The sequence below is a fragment of the Euprymna scolopes genome, chromosome 22, assembly GCF_053919585.1.
Source record: "Euprymna scolopes isolate OS-2025 chromosome 22, ASM5391958v1, whole genome shotgun sequence".
Taxonomy (NCBI): Eukaryota; Metazoa; Mollusca; class Cephalopoda; order Sepiida; family Sepiolidae; genus Euprymna; species Euprymna scolopes.
Window position 1 is genome coordinate 102,277,739 of NC_136503.1, and position 22,683 is coordinate 102,300,421.

At 32.9% G+C, this 22,683-nt stretch overlaps 1 protein-coding gene across 1 annotated transcript in view; it reads left to right on the top strand.

Annotated features, from left to right (window-relative positions):
• The first annotated feature begins 3,061 nt into the window (after positions 1-3,061).
• The window catches only part of LOC145243748 (glutamate receptor U1-like), a 52,459-nt gene continuing 32,837 nt past the window's right edge, over positions 3,062-22,683 (top strand). Inside the window, exons 1-5 of the mRNA XM_080106793.1 lie at positions 3,062-3,280; positions 7,186-7,273; positions 11,474-11,837; positions 13,124-13,341; positions 21,668-21,918. Of these exons, the coding sequence (XP_079962919.1) occupies positions 3,195-3,280; positions 7,186-7,273; positions 11,474-11,837; positions 13,124-13,341; positions 21,668-21,918 (1,007 nt within the window). The 5' untranslated portion in view covers positions 3,062-3,194. The remainder of the gene's footprint in view (positions 3,281-7,185; positions 7,274-11,473; positions 11,838-13,123; positions 13,342-21,667; positions 21,919-22,683) is intronic.

Genomic DNA, 22,683 nt, shown 5'->3' on the forward strand with positions numbered 1-22,683 from the left:
CAAAAGGTGAGAACAGTGCTCGACTATCAGGAGTTGAATAAATATTTAGACCTTTTTACGGCCCGTGCAGACATATCTAATCTAAGATCTGAAAATGAAATCGTATGTAAGACTAGTGAGACACCTCGTTATCCTGAAAAGAAGGAATTCAAGGGGAGACACATTCCATTAAAATACTTGTAAAACAGGTGATACAGCATTGAACCAATAGAACAGGGGTTGGGGCTTAGTTGACAGCGCGGGACCTATTAGACGAGAGACACTTTTATGGACACTGTCCAGAAAGGAGAAACTATTGGTAGAAAACCAAAGTTCACCAAAGAATTCTCAAAAGAATCTTGGCTAAGTCCCTTAAAAGAGAAACCGTTAAAAGAAAGGTTGATCAGGAGGCCGCAGTAAAAGAGGGGTCGTTACTTTAACATAGAACTGAAAAGTTCAATAAGAAATATTCCAACTCAATCAATAATAATCTTGACTCGTGGTATCGGAAATCAGCAATGACAGTTCAAAAAAGCAATCGATCGAACAAAAGATCTGGCATTAAAATCGTACGTTAGAAAAGATTCACGAGGGCAAGAACTTTACAGAATAAAAACAAAAACATGTAGTGATTTTTTTGACAAAGGGCAGAGGACTGCTCGAAATATCAAAATAAAAAAAAACGATAAATTAAAAAAATGCAACAACATAGTTTCAATGCTTCTGTTGATTTAATACGTCGAGCCTTTCTGTTTGTGGCTTGATAAAACTTCTCAAATGCACTTTTCGTGTTTTGGTCAAAATCGGACTGTTCCAAGTTTAATCAGAATTTTGTAATTATCAATTATCGATACTTGTCGGAGGCATTCCGATGCAAAACCTATTTGATCACTCCCAGACAGATGGAATACATTTGTGTGCAATCTCACAGAAATCGGTTCAGCCATTTCAGAATCCATAGGAAATGAACTCACCCACACAGTGTCGCTTTTCTATAAGTAAATATATAGGTGTATGTTTCTAAATATATGGGATATTTAGTCAAATCAAATCAAAGAAATTTAATAAAACAATGAGTTACAGAGAATTGAATTAATATGTTTTTTTTTTCTATAATATCTTCCAGATTGTTGGTTGGTTGGTTGGTTGTTTGTTTTACGGCATATCAACCCTTTTCGGGTTATTTAATGCCGAATCCAAAGATTTTGAAGAAAAACTTTTTTAATAGAATATATTTGTTGTTTTCACGTCGTTTTCTATTTAACCCATAGTTGGAACCCTAACAGGTACTACCACTCCGGGTCAGAGTGGACCTGGGAGCAATGGTAATTAAAGGGTGGCTCCACACTCCCAAAAGCCCACAAGCTGGGGCCTCACCACTGGATATAGTTTAAGGTCATAACCAGGACCGCAAATTAGGGAGTGTGCTCGAAAAGCAAAAGGAAAAAAGGCACCACATGTTGGAGCAGAAGGAAAGTCTTCGTCGAGGAAAATGGACGTGTAAAGTCGAGGCTAAAATAGACATGTGATAACAAGTAACGGTAATAAAACCATTTGTTAAAAATTGTAATTTATTTTGTTTGTTTTCACTGCAACGTTACATATGAGCGTCCTTTCCCAGCGTGTTGATTAATAGAACAAACAGAAGTTAAAAAGAGGATCGGAAATAAGATGGATAATGGTGTGACAGTGACTAAGACAAAAAACCGAACATAGGATTTCCGATTTTGTCCATAAATTTAAGAATGGAGACTACTAGTTTTATGGATAGTTTCTAACAATCTTGAGTTGATGTCAGTTGACAACTGCTGGGTGATCTGGGTCGATCAAAGGAGAACAGTTGACATTAGCGTTTAGAGCAGTGGTTCCCAACTTTTTTTCACGGTTGCACACTATTGGATTTTTTAAATGTTCGCGCGACACCCATCACAAAATATATTCTACTCATAAACCTGTTGTACAATAAAATAATGTAAAAACAAGAAATGATATAAAGAGAATTTTGATTCATATACATATTTGGTAAAGAATAATAATGTTACAGTTGTGCCTGGTGTTTTTTCACTATTGCAGCAATATGTAAGCAAATATAAGAAAGACACGCCGCAACGTTATGAACCAAAAACTCATTTAGGCGCCAAAGCAAACTAAAAAAGTTCTCTTATTTATTTTTATGTTTTAAAGTGTTTTATTTTTTTTATTTTTTATTTTTTATTTTTTTAATTTTTATTTTTTTAATTTTTTAATTTTTATTTTTATTTTTTTAATTTTTTATTTTTTTTAATTTTTATTTTTTTAATTTTTAATTTATTAAATTTTTTATTTTTTTTATTTTTTATTTTTAATTTTTTATTTTTTTAATTTTTACTTTTTTTTATTTTTTATTTTTTTAATTTTTGATTTTTTTAATTTTTTATTTTTTTTAATTTTTTAATTTTAATTTTTATTTTTTTAATGTTTTATTTTTTTAATTTTTTATTTTTTTAATTTTTTATTTTTTTAATTTTTAATTTTTTTAATTTTTATTTTTTTTAATTTTTAATTTTTTTAATTTTTTATTTTTAATTTTTAATTTTTTAATTTTTAATTTTTTAATTTTTTTATTTTTAATTTTTAATTTTTTTAATTTTTAATTTTTTTAATTTTTTTATTTTTTTAATTTTTTATTTTTTTAATTTTTAATTTTTTTAATTTTTGGATTTTTTATTTTTTTAATTTTTAATTTTTTTAATTTTTTTATTTTTTTAATTTTTTATTTTTGTAATTTTTAATTTTTCATTTTTAATTTTTTTAATTTTTTATTTTTTTAATGTTTTATTTTTTTAATTATTTATTTTTTTATTTTTTTAATTTTTAATTTTTTATTTTTTTAATTTTTATTTTTTTATTTTTTTATTTTTTAATTTTTTATTTTTTAATTTTTAATTTTTTAATTTTTTATTTTTTTATTTTTTTATTTTTTATTTTTTTAATTTTTATTTTTTTATTTTTTTAATTTTTTTAATTTTTAATTTTTTGATTTTTTTAATTTTTTATTTTTATTATTTTTTTATTTGTTTAATTTTTTATTTTTCATTTTTTTTATTTTTTTTATTTTTTATTTTTTTAATTTTTAATTTTTTTAATTTTTTATTTTTTATTTTTTTAATTTTTTATTTTTTTAATTTTTTTTTTTTTTAATTTTTTTTTTTATTTTACAGTACTCGCCTTACGTCATGAAATTGACACCTGAGAAAAATTCCGGGTTTGAAGGATTTGCTGTGGACATTTTAAAAGAATTGAGTCGCCAGATGAATTTCAGGTAAATTGGTTCATGATTTGATAAAAGTTTTATTGGTGTTACAAGCAAAGGGGAATTAAGTTTAATAAGAACACAATTAAAGTCTCTTACTCTACTATGCCTAATCTTCATCAGAAAATAATTAGCTCTAAAAATAAGAAAAGTAATAAACTACAAAATACAACTATACAAAATACATCGGATTGTAACTGTAGAAGAAAAAATAAATGACCCCTACAAGGCTCATGTAAAATTAAAAATGTTATCTATAGCTGCACAGTATCAAAAACTCCAAATATACAAGAACCTATCAGCAGCCATAACTCAACTACCAGATTAAATAATAACACCAACTTAAATCAATCTACAGATCAATTACTAATCAACCCACCACATTATAATCCAACAATAGACCTAACGGAAAATAATCATAATAATCAAGAGGTAATATATATTGGTTCCACATCTGGCCCAATAAAACATAGAATTTCAACGCACAAACATACTTTTAAAAATAACTCTCTATCAAACCAAACTACTCTATCCAACTATATTTGGCAACTAAAAAATAGCAATATTTCTTTCAACTTAAAATGGCAAATAATTGAGACTTGCAAATCATATAAACCAGGAGATAAATTTTGTACACTATGTACAAAAGAAACCCTAAAAAAATTTTAAATATGAAGATATAAAAAGCACAACCAAACTAGTAAATTCAAGACACGAGCTTCTAACATGTAATAATAAACGTTGGTTTAAATTTAATAAATATAAACCACATTAAATCATTAAAAATTACTCATTAGTAAAAATAGATTACAATTTTTTTTTTTTTTTAATAAATTAAGTTAGACCAATTACCGCCCTTAGACCCGTAAATCAAATAATAAATAAAGCCAATAACACATGACAATTATCTCCCCTTAAAAACTTGCAAAATAAATATTCTCTCTATATATATTAACTGTAGCGTCTTTAAATCAAAATACGCTAACGGAAACAATTTACTGCACGAGCGTCGCCCTTTTAAAATTCATCATTCAATAAAATAAAAAGCTATAGCAAACATCTAAATGACTACTTTAAACACAGTTCCTGATTTCAAAAAACGAAAAATTAAAAGGTAACTATCTCTATATATTTTTAAAGCAAATTTATTATGTACATTCAAAAATATATATTTTTCTCTACTTATTTCTATCTCTAACCCATATTAATTTTCTTATAAATTTTAAATCCAGACCTTTTATTTCAATTTTTCAGATTCATCTGCCTTACTTTTAATGCTAGGTTTATTTATGGTGTCTTTTAAATTCAATAAAAACCCTTCAAAATTTGCTGATAAGGAGACCTTGCTTACCAAAAAACTATATATAATTATTCTACATAACTTGATGTATACCACAATAAAAAGCATTGTTTTCCGAAACGATCGTACAGATAATTGATTTTGTTGTTCCTTCTTATGAAACGGATTTTTAATTTAATTAAAATTTGATTTTTAAATTTTAAATTATAAATCACATTATTTAATATATATATATATATATATATATATATATATATATATATATATATATATACTAGCGGGGAATCCCGGCGTTGCCTAGGATGGAATGTTGAATGAGGATAACTACTATGCACTTTTTCGTTATTCTCAAACACAGTTTTAGTTCCTTTGTTTTTACTAACTTCTTCCTCGCGTTTCAATTTCTAATATAATCGCGATGTTGGCAGGCCTTAGAGCTTACATATTTATATATACTAGCGGGACTCATTCATATGTAATATATTGATGTTGGCATTCTGTAGATGTTCAGCGTAAATGGAGACACTGATATTATTGTAGCCTTTTTGTTAAAACTGCAAAAGTATTTATCTAAGCTAGCGGGGACGCCCGGTAAAGCCCGGTCGTAAAATACGCGTAAATATGATATTTTAATGATTGCAGATTTCGTATATATTATTATAGAGTTAATGTTCTATCGAATTTTATGTTTTATTAAGTTATGATTTCAAAAATTAAAAAAATATATCCATATCACTTCGAAACCGAAATAAAAACTTATGAAAAAAAATGTATCTATATATATATATAAATATAACTTGAGTTCCTTCAGCCATAATCGAAACCGAAACCAAAACTTATGACGAATTCCTGGTAAAATTATTTATGACAAGAAATAAAACATAACAATTTAACGACCCGGATGTAAGCGTCTCACACAAAAGAACACACACGCTATGGTAGTTATATATATAGATTATATAGTTTTATTTTACATCATTAAATCATTACATTATTTCATATTATATTTTATTATATTTTAGAATTATAAATGTTATATATTCTTATCTTTATTATATTTGTATATTAGTTATAAGCGCAAATTAATCCTGATATATTTTTGAAGATTTTAGCTGTTTAGATGCGAATTCTGTTTATGTTACAGGACATTTATGCAGTTATTATAATGAAATGTTTGTCTTGTGTTGTAATGTCTCCATTTTTTTTTGTAATATCTCTTTTTTTTTGTAATGTCTCTTTTTTTGTAATGTCTCTTTTTTGTAATGTCTCCTATTTTGGAATGTCTTTTTTTGTAATGTCTCTTTTTTTTGGAATGTCTTTTTTGTAAAGTCTCCTTTTTTTTAATGTCTCCTTTTTTTGGAATGTCTTTTTTGTAATGTCTCCTTTCTTTGTAATGTCTGCTTTTTTGGGGGAATGTCTCTTTTTTTGTAATGTCTCCTTTTTTTTGGAATGTCTTTTTTTGTAATGTCTCCTTTTTTTGTAATGTCTCCTTTTTTTGGAATGTCTTTTTTGTAATGTCTCCTTTTTTGTAATCTCTCCTTTTTTTTGGAATGTCTCTTTTTTTGTAATGTCTCCTTTTTTTGGAATGTCTTTTTTTGTAATGTCTCCTTTTTTGTAATGTCTCTTTTTTGTAATGTCTCCTTTTTTGTAATGTCTCCTTTTTTTGTAATGTCTCTTTTTTTATAATGTCTCTTTTTTTGTAATGTCTCTTTTTTGTAATGTCTCCTTTTTTTATAATGTCTCTTTTTTGTAATGTCTCTTTTTTTGTAATGTCTCCTTCTTTTTGTATTGTCTTTTTTGTAATGTCTCTTTTTTTTGTAATGTCTCCTTTTTTTTATAATGTCTCTTTTTTTTGGAATGTCTTTTTTGTAATGTCTCCTTTTTTTGTAATGTCTCCTTTTTTTATAATGTCTCTTTTTTTGTAATGTCTCCTTTTTTTGTAATGTCTCTTTTTTTGTAATGTCTCCTTTTTTGGAATGTCTTTTTTTTGTAATGTCTCTTTTTTTGGAATGTCTTTTTTTTAATGTCTCTTTTTTTGTAATGTCTCTTTTTTGTAATGTCTCCTTTTTTGTAATGTCTTTTTTGTAATGTCTCCTTTTTTTGGAATGTCTCATTTTTTGTAATGTCTCTTTTTTTGTAATGTCTCTTTTTTTATAATGTCTCCTTTTTGGAATGTCTTTTTTGTAATGTCTCCTTTTTGTAATGTCTCCTTTTTTTGGAATGTCTCTTTTTTGTAATGTCTATCTTTTTTGTAATGTCTCTCTTTTTTGTAATGTCTCTTTTTTTGTAATGTCTCCTTTTTGTAATGTCTCTTTTTTGTAATGTCTCCTTTTTGGAATGTCTTTTTTTTGTAATGTCTCCTTTTTGGAATGTCTTTTTTTTAATGTCTCTTTTTTTGTAATGTCTCCTTTTTTTGGAATGTCTCTTTTTTGGAATATCTCTTTTTTTTGTAATGCCTCTTTTTTTGTAATGTCTCTTCTTTTTTGGAATGTCTCCTTTTTTTGGAATGTCTCTTTTTTATGTACCTTTTTTTGTAATGACTCTTTTTTTTCTTTTTCTTTTTTTTTTTGATGCGCAAAAGACATTTCTTTGTTTCTTTTTGTCTTCTTTTTAGTTTTTCCTGGCGCGAACCGGAAGACGGACAATTTGGAATGCTTATAAATGGCACATTCACGGGACTTGTAGGTCAGCTCGAGAAACGGGTAAATCTATGCAGACATAATTATAATTAACCCTAGGTGTCTACGTTTTGAAGATCGACTGAGCTCCTCTTGCTAGTTCATCTTTTTAAAACATTCGCAACAAAAACTCTACTTTCTATACGAAAGACATACTTCTTTCATGACCATAACGTGAGGCCGAATTTCCATGAACAGAATTTCTTTTCTTATAAATTCAAGACTGCGAAACATATTACTACAAAACTGCGTCTCTTCAAACTGCAAAATGGTCGTCTTCGAATCCAATGTTTTTTAATATGTTATAATCTGTCCTAATATCATTTTGCATTAGAAAAAAAAAACAATTTTAATAATTCACACAATAAGAGCCATTGCCAATATACACATGAAGAAGGCCAGATATTATATCGACCGAAACGTTCTGAGAATAACATCCAAGATAAGAACAATAGTTCGAACATATATATATATATATATATATATATATATATATATCATTACTTTATTAAATCACATAAATTTATAATTTTATGTGTAAATTTATCAGTATTTACTTCAACAGTGCTCAATACATAGGTAGAGCTAGATAGTAAGTTATGAAAATATATATGGCAATTAAACTACACCGAATAAATCGCTTAAGACTGACGAATTCTCACGAGAATGAAACGCGAAATATTCTGTGTCGCTTAATTGCCATATATATTTTCACAATTGACTGTATATATATATATATATATATATATATATATATATATATATATATATATATATATATATATATATAGTAGCAGGTCGCCCGTCGTTGCCCGGTAGTAAGATACTCATAAATATTATATTTTAATTCATACAGAAACTGAGACATGTGCATATGCCAGTATGTTTTTTTTCTAAAAAGTGCACTTCTTGCAAGTAAAAATAAAACATACTCCAGCTGAGATCGAAACCAAAACCTAAAGACACTGAGTCAAGTACGATAACCATTAGCCCAGCTTGACACGATCTTTAAAATGTGTTTTCAAACACCTTTATTCTTAATATCAGTGCATGTCCATTCGTGAAACAGTTGACAAACAGATAAAACTCCGATGATCCTTACTTAACAATGTTTAATTTCTGACATCTTAGCAGCCCTTTTTCCGAATGAAAACTGATTTAAAAGTTTTTCATAAGTCAGAATATCCTATATACCTAATTTCAAGTCCGTAGATCTTAAATTCGTGGTGTACATATGTTCAGAAGTATCACTGCACCCATTCTCACTTTTATAGATATATAGATAATACAATATATAACAAATACTGATCCAACGGGTCACGTGTGATCTTACTATTCTCTGTGTTTTCATGCCCTGTTTCCTCTACTATGTTTTTTTTTCTTATCTGTCTTTATAAAAGGATGATTGTAAACCAATATTAAAATTAAGAGCATACATATGTAATACAACATATAATGAATACTGATCCAACGGGTCACGTGTGATCTAACTTTTCTTTTTCTTATTTGCCTTTTACTGTTCTCTCATTTGAAAAGTGCCGATTCATAAATAACAACTCGTACGTCTGATACATCAACTGATCTAATAATTTCTCTTTTATAAATTAACTAGCGGGGGGTAACCGGCGTTGCCCGGGTGTTTGGAGGTGTGTGTGTTAAAAAAAAAAGAAAATTTTTAGTAGGAAGATAGGATTGAACCCCGTAGCCTTGACGCGGAAACAAAAGCCAACCACTTAACCATCTCGGCCACGAGTGAGAGAAATTGGTTATCGTGTTAAGTTAAGGGTTATAAAGTGAGTGAAAGAGGTTTGATTGAGAGGTAGATGCTTAATGAGGTCATCACAGGAGCGTTACAATGACGTGGCAGTATTTTATTTACTGCGGGGCAGTTTTTGAGGTTTGTTTACTTTGTTTAAATGCGGGGCGGTTTTCACTTCCCCAAGATGCTGGTGTGTGTGTGGTGGGTGGGGGGAACCAGCTTCCCATTTAAAGGGGGTTGTCCAAATTGAATAGCAATTGTCTGATATAAGAAGACACTCCACATTGATCAAAAGCTGGTTGCTTTCTGGACGTTCTGACGCGAAAGCCGAGAACACGCAACGTTTCAATTTAGTTTCACTTTATTTATATTAAAAAGTCGACCAAACAGGCGACACGGTGAAATAGCGCAATTTTTTATAAACGTCGATGTAAATTAATCTAGATGCGACGCACGTTCCCAAATTCTAGATATTATAAACACTTCTAAGTGATAGTAACTCCCCCTCCCCCGAGAATGGCGGCGAAAAAAGCCTTTGCTAGACATACATAAAATGATCACACACATTTTGCCTTTTATATATATAGACTAGACTGGTTGCCCGGATGTTTGGAGGTGTATGTTAAGCAAAAAAAAAAGTGGAAGTAGGCAGGCAGGCTTGAACCCGTTAATGTGGAGAGAGGTGTTAAAAAATGGTAGTAGTATGAGGAGTGAATCAAAACAGGGTGATGAGAGGTGTTAAAAAAAGTGGAAGTAGGCAGGTAGGATCGAACCCGTGGCGTGAAAGCAGAAAGAAAGTGAAAGAAAATCTGACGTCTTAGCCGCGAACGGAAGTCAAAGGTATGGAAATTAACCAAAGTTACTCGAACGCTAAATTGTTAAAATGTCAGCGAAAAAAATCGATCCCTCCTCGGCCGAGTTTGGGGTAAAGGAATTAATGTTTTGGGGCCAATCTTTTCGATATTTGTCATCTGAGAAGACGAGCTTTACAATGATATCAATCTTGTTATGATCCATTGCCTCTGTCAAAAGTTTTTGCGAGACATACATACATGCATACATATATGCATACATACATATATACATACATGCATACATATATACATACATACATACATACAAATATACATACATGCATACATATATGCATACATATATACATACATATATACATACATATATATATATACATATATACATACATACATATATACATACATGCATATATACATACATATATATATACATACATATATACATACATATATAGATACATGCATACATATATATAAATACATACATATATATATATATATACATACATATATATATATACATACATACATATATATATACATACATATATACATACATATATATATACATACATACATATATACATACATATATATATATACATACATACATATATACATACATATATATACATACATACATATATACATACATACATACATATACATACATATACATACATACATATATATATACATACATACATATATATATACATACATACATATATATACATATATATACATACATATACATACATACATATATATACATACATACATATATATATACATACATACATATATACATATATATATACATATATATATATACATACATATATATACATACATACATATATACATATGATGATTGCAACGTCTCTTGTCAGACGAGTGCCACCCCCTCAGACATTTAAAATTCATGAGCCCAAATGCCTTAGAGAGTATCTATACAAAGATGATGTTACAGAGTCTTAGCTTTGTACGACAGCTAAGTCTCTCTCTCAGTTCAAAATGTTGAGATCCAGCAACAAGCAAGAGCAAGATAGCCAGCAACAAATTCAACTGCAGACCGGCTTAATGCGGGTACTGGTCTCCCGCTTTAAGGTTTTTTCAAATCAGAGATTTGCTTCTCCTAGAAAGGTTGCCTTCACCACGGCTTACGGGAGCCCTCTCTACCCCAATACACACATATATACACACACACACACACACACACACAAATATACACGGTGCTAGTTGGCCGTTGACCCAGAAAAAGAGTTCATTCGCCCTTTGGAAGGTCTTGTTTTTAATCCTTCAGGGAGACTAGCTACCCTCCTCACCAAACAAGTCTGGTGGGGGAACCAGTTTAGTCGCCGGTGACCCGACCATGAGGCAGGTAGTACTGGGTTACATGGTACCAGTAGCATATGACATGACCTGACATAATGATATATATACATATATATATATACATACACACATATATACATACATATATACATACATACATATATATACATAAATACATATATACATACATACATATATATATACATACATACATACATACATACATTTAAACAGGCATATGAGATTTATATTATATATTCGTTTTTTTTTGTTTTGTAAATACAAAACATTTTATTCCTTTTTGTTTTGTAGGAAGTTGATTTGGTTGTGGCTCCCTTGACGATAACTTACAGTCGATCCAGAGTAGTTGATTACACGTACCCGTTCACGGAGGAAGGCTTAGCGATGCTTATCAAGAATCCAATTGATTCGTCAAAACTCGACCTGTTCAAAGTCTTTCGCGCCTTCAGTCTGACCACATGGCTGTCATTCATCATCGCCATCGTCGTCGTCTCGCTCTCCCTGACCATCATCGACGGCTTCAAACGAATGTCAGGTTCTCACAACACGATCAGAGGTTTCCCCGACAATCGGATGGATAAGAATCCTTGCCTTTTCTTCAACCTCAACTGGAAAGAGACATTATGGTCTATCTACACGATGCATTTATTCCAAGGTAAGATTGGCATGCCTATTATTGATATAAAAGAGTGAAATCAGATTCGATATGAAATTTTGATCATCCTACAAAATAAAATTTAAATTGCAATCGACTGCATCGATTACATCCAATATCCAAACAAATATTTCCTTCGGTAAAAGATATTTTATAATAATCATCTCTACTATTACATAAAAAGAACTGAGTTCGTTCCTTACGGTCTAGCTACACGATGCATTTATTCCAAAAGTTTATATTATCTATATAATAGAATAAAATCAGCTTCTTTGTGGATTTTGATCATACTACAAAATCAATATTTGATTCTGATTATCCAACCACTCACGGCAATTATCGTTCTGTTACTTTATTTTAAGGAATAAAATGTTAACTAAAATCAATTTCATCGATTACAATTGAGTAACGATTAGTCCCCGATTTCTATTGGCTTCGTTTCCTAATAATATATGACAATTGAACAGATAATACTGTTATCATTTATCTTTTTGTCCGGAGGGTTAGAGAGAGATATTGTGCATCATCATCATCATCATCATCATCATCATCATCATCATCATCATCATCATCATCATCGGCATCGGCATCGGCATCGTCATCATCATCATCATCATCATCAAATAGTGTGATATATTGCCATAGCTTTCTTTACAGTTACACAGACAGTAGGTTACAGTTTATTTCTGCCCGTGCAGTGCTCATACTGGGCGATTGTCCTGACCATTATACCCAGATGTATATTCTGTCTAGCACAACGAAATACGAAACCATAAACCAAATTATTTCTGCTTACATCCGTATTATGTCAGCCACCTGCTTTCCATGACCTCGCGTTACCCCAATCGAGTGGCTGGAATCTATATATATAATATATATGATTTACCTCAAGACACCCGGGCATCGCCGGGTACCCCCCGCTAGTATAAGAACTAAAGGACAAAATAGGGAATACATATGAATGCTCTGTTTGCATAATTAAAACTTTTTTATTATAAATAAATAACTATATCTTCAATTATTATCTGTAATTTATGAAAAGGCACATTTGAAATCAATAGATGAAGTTGGTTCTGTGTTTCTGCTATTAAATCAATTCAGAAATCTTTGTGATTTGTCCACACGTATTTATTTATTTATTTATTTATTTTTACTTAGTCATAAAATGTACAAACACAAACAAAATCCATAGTTTAGAAGTAAATCGATTTGGAAATGTTGTAGCTTTGGACATTTAATAAATAATTATGAATAATTATGACTATGTTTATTGTTGTCGCCAACAGGGGGCGCCCAGGAACCAACGTCTGCCCGTTCACGGGTGATTGTCATGAGTTGGTGGTTGTTTACGCTCCTTGTGAGCACTTACTATACGGCTAATCTGACGGCGCACTTCACGATAGTCGACCAACCTTCAACGATTGAAACGCTTAGCGATCTTGCGAAAGAGGAAACTCTCGTCCCAATCACGTTTAAAGGATCAAGTATCTACGATTCTTTCAAGGTAAGTTGTTAAATTAGAATGTGAAAAATTTCTGTTTCTCTTCAGATATTATTTTGGAAATTATTTAATATTTACAAATGATGAAAAGTCCATGAAGATTTTAGTGGATGGTGACGGCCTTTTCTAACCAGTAAAAGGTTAATCCATGTCAATGGCATTATTGTGTGCTTTTGAAATATGTAACGTATCGTTTTTAAATAGATAGTTTATACACACACACACATATACATATATATATATATAACTACTTCATTTACTCACGTAAAATTAATATACAAAAGTATAGATTAATGCGTAAACTTTAAGTATTTACTTCAAAAGTGCTCAATACATAGGTAGAGCTAGTTAGTAATTTCTAAAATATATATGGCGATTAAGCTACACTGAATATTCGGTGTTTCATCCACTCTAGGATTCCTCAGGCTTATGCGCGAATTCTGTGGTTGTTTGTCGTTTTTATATGGTCCTCTTCTATTGAGGATTTAGTTAGCCAATCAGCTTTCTAGTATCCACCGCGCCCCCTCCTATCAGCCAATGGGCATGCATTTTATCGAACAAAGGATCTGTTTTAAAACTAGGTTAGTGGTTTAAGACAGACATTTTCTTTTTTTTTTGTTAGTTTATATATAAATATACATATGTGTACATACATATTTGCACATATATATACATATATATATACATACATATATGTGTGGTCGTTTATGTATATTCATGTTTATTTAATTTATTTATTTGTTTATTTTCTATTGTTTTTGTAAGTTTTAAAACTATTTTGTATCGCTATCCTAGAGTAAATTTTATTTTGTGAACACAGTTATTTGCTATTTCTCTTCTACAGTTTAATAGATGTTGGGGTTCTTTAAATCAATAGAAGAGGAGCATATGAAAACGATAAACAACCACAGAATTCGCGCATAAGCCTGAGGAATCCTAGAGTGGATGAAACGCCGAATATTCAGTGTAGCGTGTAGCTTAATCGCCATAGACATTTTATAAATTACTATATATATATATATATATATATATATATATATATATATATATATATGATTGCAACGTCTTGTCAGACGAGAGCCAGTCCCTCAAACATTTAAAATCCATGAGCCCAAATGCCCGAGGGAGTATTTATACAAATATGATGTTATAGAGTCTTAGCTTTGTACGACAGCTAAGTCTCTCTCTCTCAGTTCAAAATGTTGAGATCCAGCAACAAGCAAGAGCAAGATAGCCAGCAACAAATTAAACTGCAGACCAGCTTAATGCGGGTACTGGTCTTCCGCTTTATGGTTTTTTAAATCAGAGATTTGCTTTTCCTAGAAATATACAGAATAAGAGAGAGATAGAGAGAGAGAGAGAGAGAGGAGGGAGAGAAACTACAATAATCAGGTTAATTGTTAAAATAGATGTTAAAGAATTATGTGGGAAAAACTCAAACGATGAACGAAATAAGCACAATGTTATAACTTGTAACGCAGTTTTATGACAAATCTTTGTTGAGAATGTATTTGAAGACAACTATATAGTAGTAAGAAGGTATTGTGTTTGAACCGACCGACAGACTTGTTTTGACTGACAGACTTGTTTTGACCGACAGACTTGGGTAAAACATTGTGCATGAATATCACTCCTGTCACGCATGGAAAAGAAAGGGATATTTATTCGTTATGGTAGGCAGACGATTGCTCCACTGTTAATGTCTTACCAGGTTAAAGAAAAATTGGAGCCAAGTCAAGCATCTTCTGTTAAACCGACAGTAAGAAGAGATTATACCCTACGAGATTATGAAAGTTAGTTTTGTACATATCTAAAGCAAGGATAATGCATTTGAAATATACACGTCTAAGGCAAGGATAATGAACTTGAAATATACATGTCTAAGGCAAGGATAATGAATTTGAAACATACACGTCTAAGGCAAGGATAATGAACTTGAAACATACACGTGAAAGGCAAGGATAATGAACTTGAAATATACATGTCTAAGGCAAGGATAATGAACTTGAAATATACATGTCTAAGGCAAGGATAATGAATTTGAAAATACACGTCTAAGGCAGAGATAATGAACTTGAAACATACAAGTTTAAAGCAAGGATAATGAAATTTAAACATACACGTCTAAGGCAAGGATAATGAGTTTGAAACATACATGTCTAAGGCAAACGTAATGAACTTGAAAAATACACATCTAAGGCAGAGATAATGAACGTGAAGCATACACATCTTAAGCAAAGATATTAAACTTGAGACATACACATTAAATGCAAGGATAATGAACTTAGCACATACACGTCTAAGGCAAAGATAATGAACTTGAAACATGCACATTTAAGGCAAAGATAATTAACTTGAAACATACACGTCTAAAGCAAAGATATTAAACTTGAAACATATATGTTTAAAGCAAGTATAATGAAATTAAAAAATACACATATAAAGCAAAGATAAGGAACTTAATACTTACACGTCTAAGGCAAGGATAATAAACTTAAAATATACATGTCCAAGGCAAAAATAATGAACTTGAAATATACACGTCTAATAAACAGATAACGAACTTGAAACATACGAGTCTAAGGCAATTATAATGAAATGAAAACGTACACATCTAAGACAAGGGTAATGGACTTGAAACATACGTCTAAGGCAAAGATAATGCGCTTGAAACATACACGTCTAAAGCAAAGATATTTAACTTGAAACATACACGTTTAAGGCAAGGATAGTGAAATTAAAACATACACGTCTAAGGCAGAGATAACGAACTTGAAACATACACGTTTAAGGCAAAGATAATTAACTTAAAACGTACACGTCCAAAGCATGGATAATGATCTTGAAACATACACATCTAAGGCAAGGATAATGAACTTGAAAATATTCTAAGGCAAGGATAATTAACTCGAAACATACACGTCTAAAGAAAATATATTCAACTTGAAACATACACGTGTAAGGCAAGGATAATGAACTTGAAACATACATGTCTAAAGCAAAGATAACAGACTTGAAAGATACACGTCTATGGCAGGAATAATACGCTTGAAACATACACGCCCAAAGCAAGCATAATGATATTGAAACATACACGTCTAAGGCAAAGATAATCAACTTGAAACATACACGTTTAAGGCAGAGCTAATGAACTTGAAATATACACGTCTAAGGCAAGGATAATACGCTTGAAATATACACGCTCAAAGCAAGCATAATGATATTGAAACATACACGTCTAAGGCAAAGATAATCAACTTGAAACATACACGTTTAAGGCAGAGATAATGAACTTGAAATATACACGTCTAAGGCAAAGATAATAAACTTAAAACATACACGTCTAAGTCGAGGATATTGAACTTTAAACATAAATTTCCAAGGCAAGGGTAATTAACTTGATACATACACGTCTAAGGCAAAGATAATGCGCTTGAAACATACACGTCTAAAACAAAGATATTTAACTGAAAACATACGAGTTTAAAGAAAGGATAATAAGCTTGAAACATAAACGTCTAAGGCAGAAATAATGAAATTGAAACATACAAGTTTAAGGCCAAGATAATGAACTTGAGACATACAAGTCTAAGGCAAGAATAATGAACTTGAAATATACTCGTCTAAGGCAAAGATAATGACGTGGAAACATACATGGCTAAGGCAGGAATAATGAACTTGAAACATAAACGTCTAAGACAAGGATAATTAATTTTAAATATACACGTCAAAGGCAAAGATAATGAACGTAAAACGTACCTATCAAAGGCAACGATAATCAAGGTGAAACATGCACGTCAAAGCCAAAGATAATGAACTTGAAAAATACACGTTTAATGACAGGGTTAATGAACTTGAAACGTATACGTCTAAGGAAAAATAATGAACTTGAAATATACACGTCTATTTTAAGTGATAATAAAATTGGAACCTACACGGTTAAGACAAAAACTATGAACTTGGAACATGAAATGTTATCCTTGAATTGGCATTCCACTGAAACATGTCTGCACATATGTAACCAATAACGTTTGTAGAATAAACAAACTATATACGAGCTCTGTCCTTTTGCATTGAGCACTCTTTAAAATCTAGAATGAAACCTAACCTGGTGATTCTCGATGCAAACTATGTACTGCATGCAAGCAAATGTAAATATACAACTTTGCACTCATTTTCGAGGGGCGTTCGTATATATAGGAGGGAGTGTGGGTGCGTATCTTTGCAGGTGTATATAACGAGAGCATATGTGCGTGCGTATGTGTATGTGCGTATGCATGCTTATCCGTGTACATGCATGCGTGTGGGAGCGTGCATCTGTGGGTTATATTTGTATGCAGAGAAGTATGCCGGCGCGCCCGTGTGCACCCACATCTAACCAAAAAAGTGAATGTAAATATACAACTTTGCACTCATTTTCGAGGGGGCGTTCTAATATATATATATATATATATATATATATATATAATTATTTTTTTGCTATAATAATTAAATACCTACAGGCACTAGTGTTTCATCATTTCGGGAATCTTCAGTGCAGTTTTGAACCCCGCACCACGAGACACCTCTGGCTCGATTTAGCGAAAACCTAATCCATTCGGCCACCATTAACCGCGTGAAATAACGTCGAATTTAAATATTTTAATTGTAAATGTTCATTTACGTCAGTCAGAAAGTGATCTAATCGTTAAACGATGATCTATGCATAAGAGCTAAATTGACCAACTTTAATTCAACTGAAAGTGCTCAACGATAAGAAATGAATTTCTTAAAGGGGCTGTCATAATTATTTTTTTGCTATAATAATTAAATACCTACAGACACTAGTGTTTCATCCTTTCAGGATTCTTCAGTGCAGGGTGTCACGATTAACACCAGCCGAACGATTCGAACCCTGCACCACGATATAGATATATATATACATACATATATATATATATATATATATATATATATATATATATATATATATATATATATATATATTATACCTGAGGGGATCAGAGGGGATTTCAAATTGCATTGTTATGATAATAGAACTTATGCATTCATGACCTGAAAGTTTCATCTCTCTATTGCAGATATTGATAGTGTGAGACTAATGCCATAAAAGAAGACAACGAAACGAAAAACCATGAGTAAATATTTGAGGATGAAATGAACTTGAAACTTCTTTATATAACGTGGCAGTTTGGAACAAATGACAGAAAGAAAGAAAAATCCAGGTCCGCAGTTTTTCTTTCTTCTATTTACATAAGTCGTTTATTACTGTTACCCTCCCGTCCTGACACCAGCTTAAAAGTCTCTCGATTTTGCTCCACTACACGCCGTTATATGTCCATTTTTTTCAGGCAAACTCTTTCTTCCCTCTTCATTTTACACGTCCATCTCCTTCGGCGCCGACTTTGTTTTTCCTCGACCACGTGGTGTCCTTTTTTTTCTTTTTCTTCAGACGCAAGCCCGGGCACACTTACTAATTTGCATATGTGTTAAAACACTGCTCCTGCTGCCGCCATCCATCCTTCGGCTGCCGCTGATATTTTCATACGCGCTCATATACGCTCTGTTAAAGAAGATTTGGCATTAACCTGCCATGAAACAAAACAACCAAACCAAACTCTACAAATAAATACTTGAAGATAAAAAGAAGTTGAAACATAAAAACTTTCCAAAATAACTGAATCCAGCATTAATTAACCTAAAAAGGGTTGATATGCTGTAAAACAAAACAACCAAACCAAACACTTTGAATAAATGTTTGAAGATAGAAAAAAATTAGTACATAAAATATTTACCAAAATGATGTGTTACTTTGGCCTTCGGGCCGAGATCAAAGTGTAGTATCTGTTCCGGCAGATACTGCAAGCAAAGACCATATGTTGGGGCAATCCCACATTTAAGACCTTGGTCAATGTAGGGGCAACCCTTCATACCAATTGTCACTATCCAGCTCCCCTACTCCCCGGGGAGTTGGTCCCCATTTCTCCTTCACTCCTCACTTTAAAAATCGGCCTTGTGCCTAATTTGCTCGGTGGGGGAGCAAATAAATACCATCTGTTCCGGCAGATACTGCAAGCAAAGACCATACGTTGGAGCAATCCCACATATCAGACCTTGGTCAATGTAGGGGCAACCCTTCATACCAATTGTCACTATCCAGCTCCCCTACTCCCCGGGGAGTTGGTCCCCATTTCTCCTTCACTCCTCACTTTAAAAATCGGCCTTGTGCCTAATTTGCTCGGTGGGGGAGCAAATAAATACCATCTGTTCCGGCAGATACTGCAAGCAAAGACCATATGTTGGGGCAATCCCACATATCAGACCTTGGTCAATGTAGGGGCAACCCTTCATACCAATTGTCACTATCCAGCTCCCCTACTCCCCGGGGAGTTGGTCCCCATTTCCCCTTCACTCCTCACTTTAAAAATCGGCCTTGTGTCTAATTTGCTCGGTGGGGGAGCAAATAAATACCTCAAAGTGTAGTACCTGTTCCGGCAGATACTGCAAGCAAAGACCATATGTTGGGGCAATCCCACATATAAGACCTTGGTCAATGTAGGGACAACCCTTCATACCAATTGTCACTATCCAGCTCCCCTACTCCCCGGGGAGTTGGTCCCCATTTCTCCTTCACTCCTCACTTTAAAAATCGGCCTTGTGCCTAATTTGCTCGGTGGGGGAGCAAATAAATACCATCTGTTCCGGCAGATACTGCAAGCAAAGACCATACGTGGGAGCAATCCCACATATCAGACCTTGGTCAATGTAGGGGCAACCCTTCATACCAATTGTCACTATCCAGCTCCCCTACTCCCCGGGGAGTTGGTCCCCATTTACCCTTCACTCCTCACTTTAAAAATCGGCCTTGTGTCTAATTTGCTCGGTGGGGGAGCAAATAAATACCTCAAAGTGTAGTACCTGTTCCGGCAGATACTGCAAGCAAAGACCATATGTTGGGGCAATCCCACATATAAGACCTTGGTCAATGTAGGGACAACCCTTCATACCAATTGTCACTATCCAGCTCCCCTACTCCCCGGGGAGTTGGTCCCCATTTCCCCTTCACTCCTCACTTTAAAAATCGGCCTTGTGTCTAATCTGCTCGGTAGGGGAGCAAATAAATACCTCAAAGTGTAGTATCTGTTCTGGCAGATAATGCAAGCAAAGACCATATGTTGGGGCAATCCCACATATAAGACCTTGGTCAATGTAGGGGCAACCCTTCATACCAATTGTCACTATCCAGCTCCCCTACTCCCCGGGGAGTTGGTCCCCATTTCCCCTTCACTCCTCACTTTAAAAATCGGCCTTGTGTCTAATTTGCTCGGTGGGGGAGCAAATAAATACCTCAAAGTGTAGTACCTGTTCCGGCAGATACTGCAAGCAAAGACCATATGTTGGGGCAATCCCACATATAAGACCTTGGTCAATGTAGGGGCAACCCTTCATACCAATTGTCACTATCCAGCTCCCCTACTCCCCGGGGAGTTGGTCCCCATTTCCCCTTCACTCCTCACTTTAAAAATCGGCCTTGTGCCTAATTTGCTCGGTGGGGGAGCAAATAAATACCTCAAAGTGTAGTATCTGTTCTTCAAATGCGGCACTTCCATTTCTTGTTCTCTTTCAGTGGATGAGAAATCCTTCACGGCTGAGACAATTTTTATTTTTGTACCTTTTCTCCGCGTAAAAAACGACCCTGGTGTCTAACTCTGCCCCGTGGGGAGGCAGTGTAAATATGTTTTATGATAGAAAGTCAAATAACATCATGAATATTTTTTTTTTCAAAATTAATGCATTCGGCATGAAATTATCTGAAAACTGGTTATGTACTATAAAACGAAATAATAACACCAAAACCTGATGGAGCGCGTATGACTACGAGGAAAAAAATCACGAACAGCGAAGGATGGATGGCAAGCGATTGTATTAGCAGCAGGAGCAGTGTTTGAACGCGTATGCAAATTAGGAAGTATGCACGAGCTGACGCGAAAAGAATAGGGGAAATAGGACACCAGGTGGTTGAGAAGAAACAAAATCGGCAAAATTCTTACGGGGAGGGGCATTCATAAACGTTACTTTAAATATATATATACATCAGGTCACATAGTCGCCAACATAGGAACGTATACAGCATGTTTGTCGAGCCCAGCATCAATTGTAAACTAACTATAGCTTTGATAAAAAAAATAAATCTAAAATGATGAAGTTAAACTGATCTTTGATTCACTTTGTGAAAAGATGTGTATTTGTTGTATTCTACCTTTAGATTTATTATTTTTTATTGTTTATGATTCAAATTTAATTATTTAAAAATCTTCTTCTGTTTTAGATGTCAACGAATCAGGTGAAACAAACGATTTATAATCGGATGAAAGACGCGCCCAACGTGGTTACGTCGGAAGAATCTATACCGTTGGTGAAATCGGGGAAATATGTGCTTATCAGCGAGTGGTCAAGTCTCAACTTGTTGGCGGCCCAAAATTGTCGAAAATTGATGGTCCCCGGCAAAACGTTCGAGACAACCCAAATTGCGTTCGCCCTCCCCAAGGGATCAGCGTTGAACTCCGAAATGTCAACATTGTGAGTCCCCGTTTTTAGTTTTGCTTCGCAATCCTTATGATGAGAATTGTCAATTTGGATTATTTACTCACAAAGTGTGACACAAGGTCAGTGTTTAACAGGGAGTATATTCAACTCACTGAAAAGGAGCACTGTAAATGAGGCAGATCTTTTTTAATTTTTTTTTTTTTTTTTTTTTACAGATGAGTAACCACTTATTTAGGTCAGAAAACGCTTGAGATACAAACAGCCAATCGAGAAAACAGCAATTTTCCCCTTTGTCAGAAAAATTGCTCATCGAATATGATGAGTAAAAAAAAAAAGTAGAAGAAGAGAATGTTTTCATCTTTTTCACTATTATTAAATTATGGTTATAATAGTTTATCAGTAATAATTATATTAATATTATTAGCAAAGATAACCGCGTTTCGCGTGGGACGTCACTGTGCACTCGGGTACCCGCGGTTCGACCACCCTTGCAGTAAGTTAATGTTATAAGAGCAACTGTTGCTTAAGGTGTTTTACCTGAAAGCACTTCGTTCAAGATACATTGAGATCATTGCCAAGGCTGCTGCAAAGAAGGTGGGCTCTCTATACCGTGCTTGAAAGTTACTTACTCCTGAAAGTATCCTATACCTCTACAAAGCCACCATTCGCCCATGTATGGAGTACTGCTGTCACATTTGGGCTGGTGCATCTGCTACTAGTCTCTCACTCCTGGACAGGATCCAAAAGAGAGTCGCCAACCTAATAGGTCCCGAACTGTCATCTAAACTTCAGCCCCTG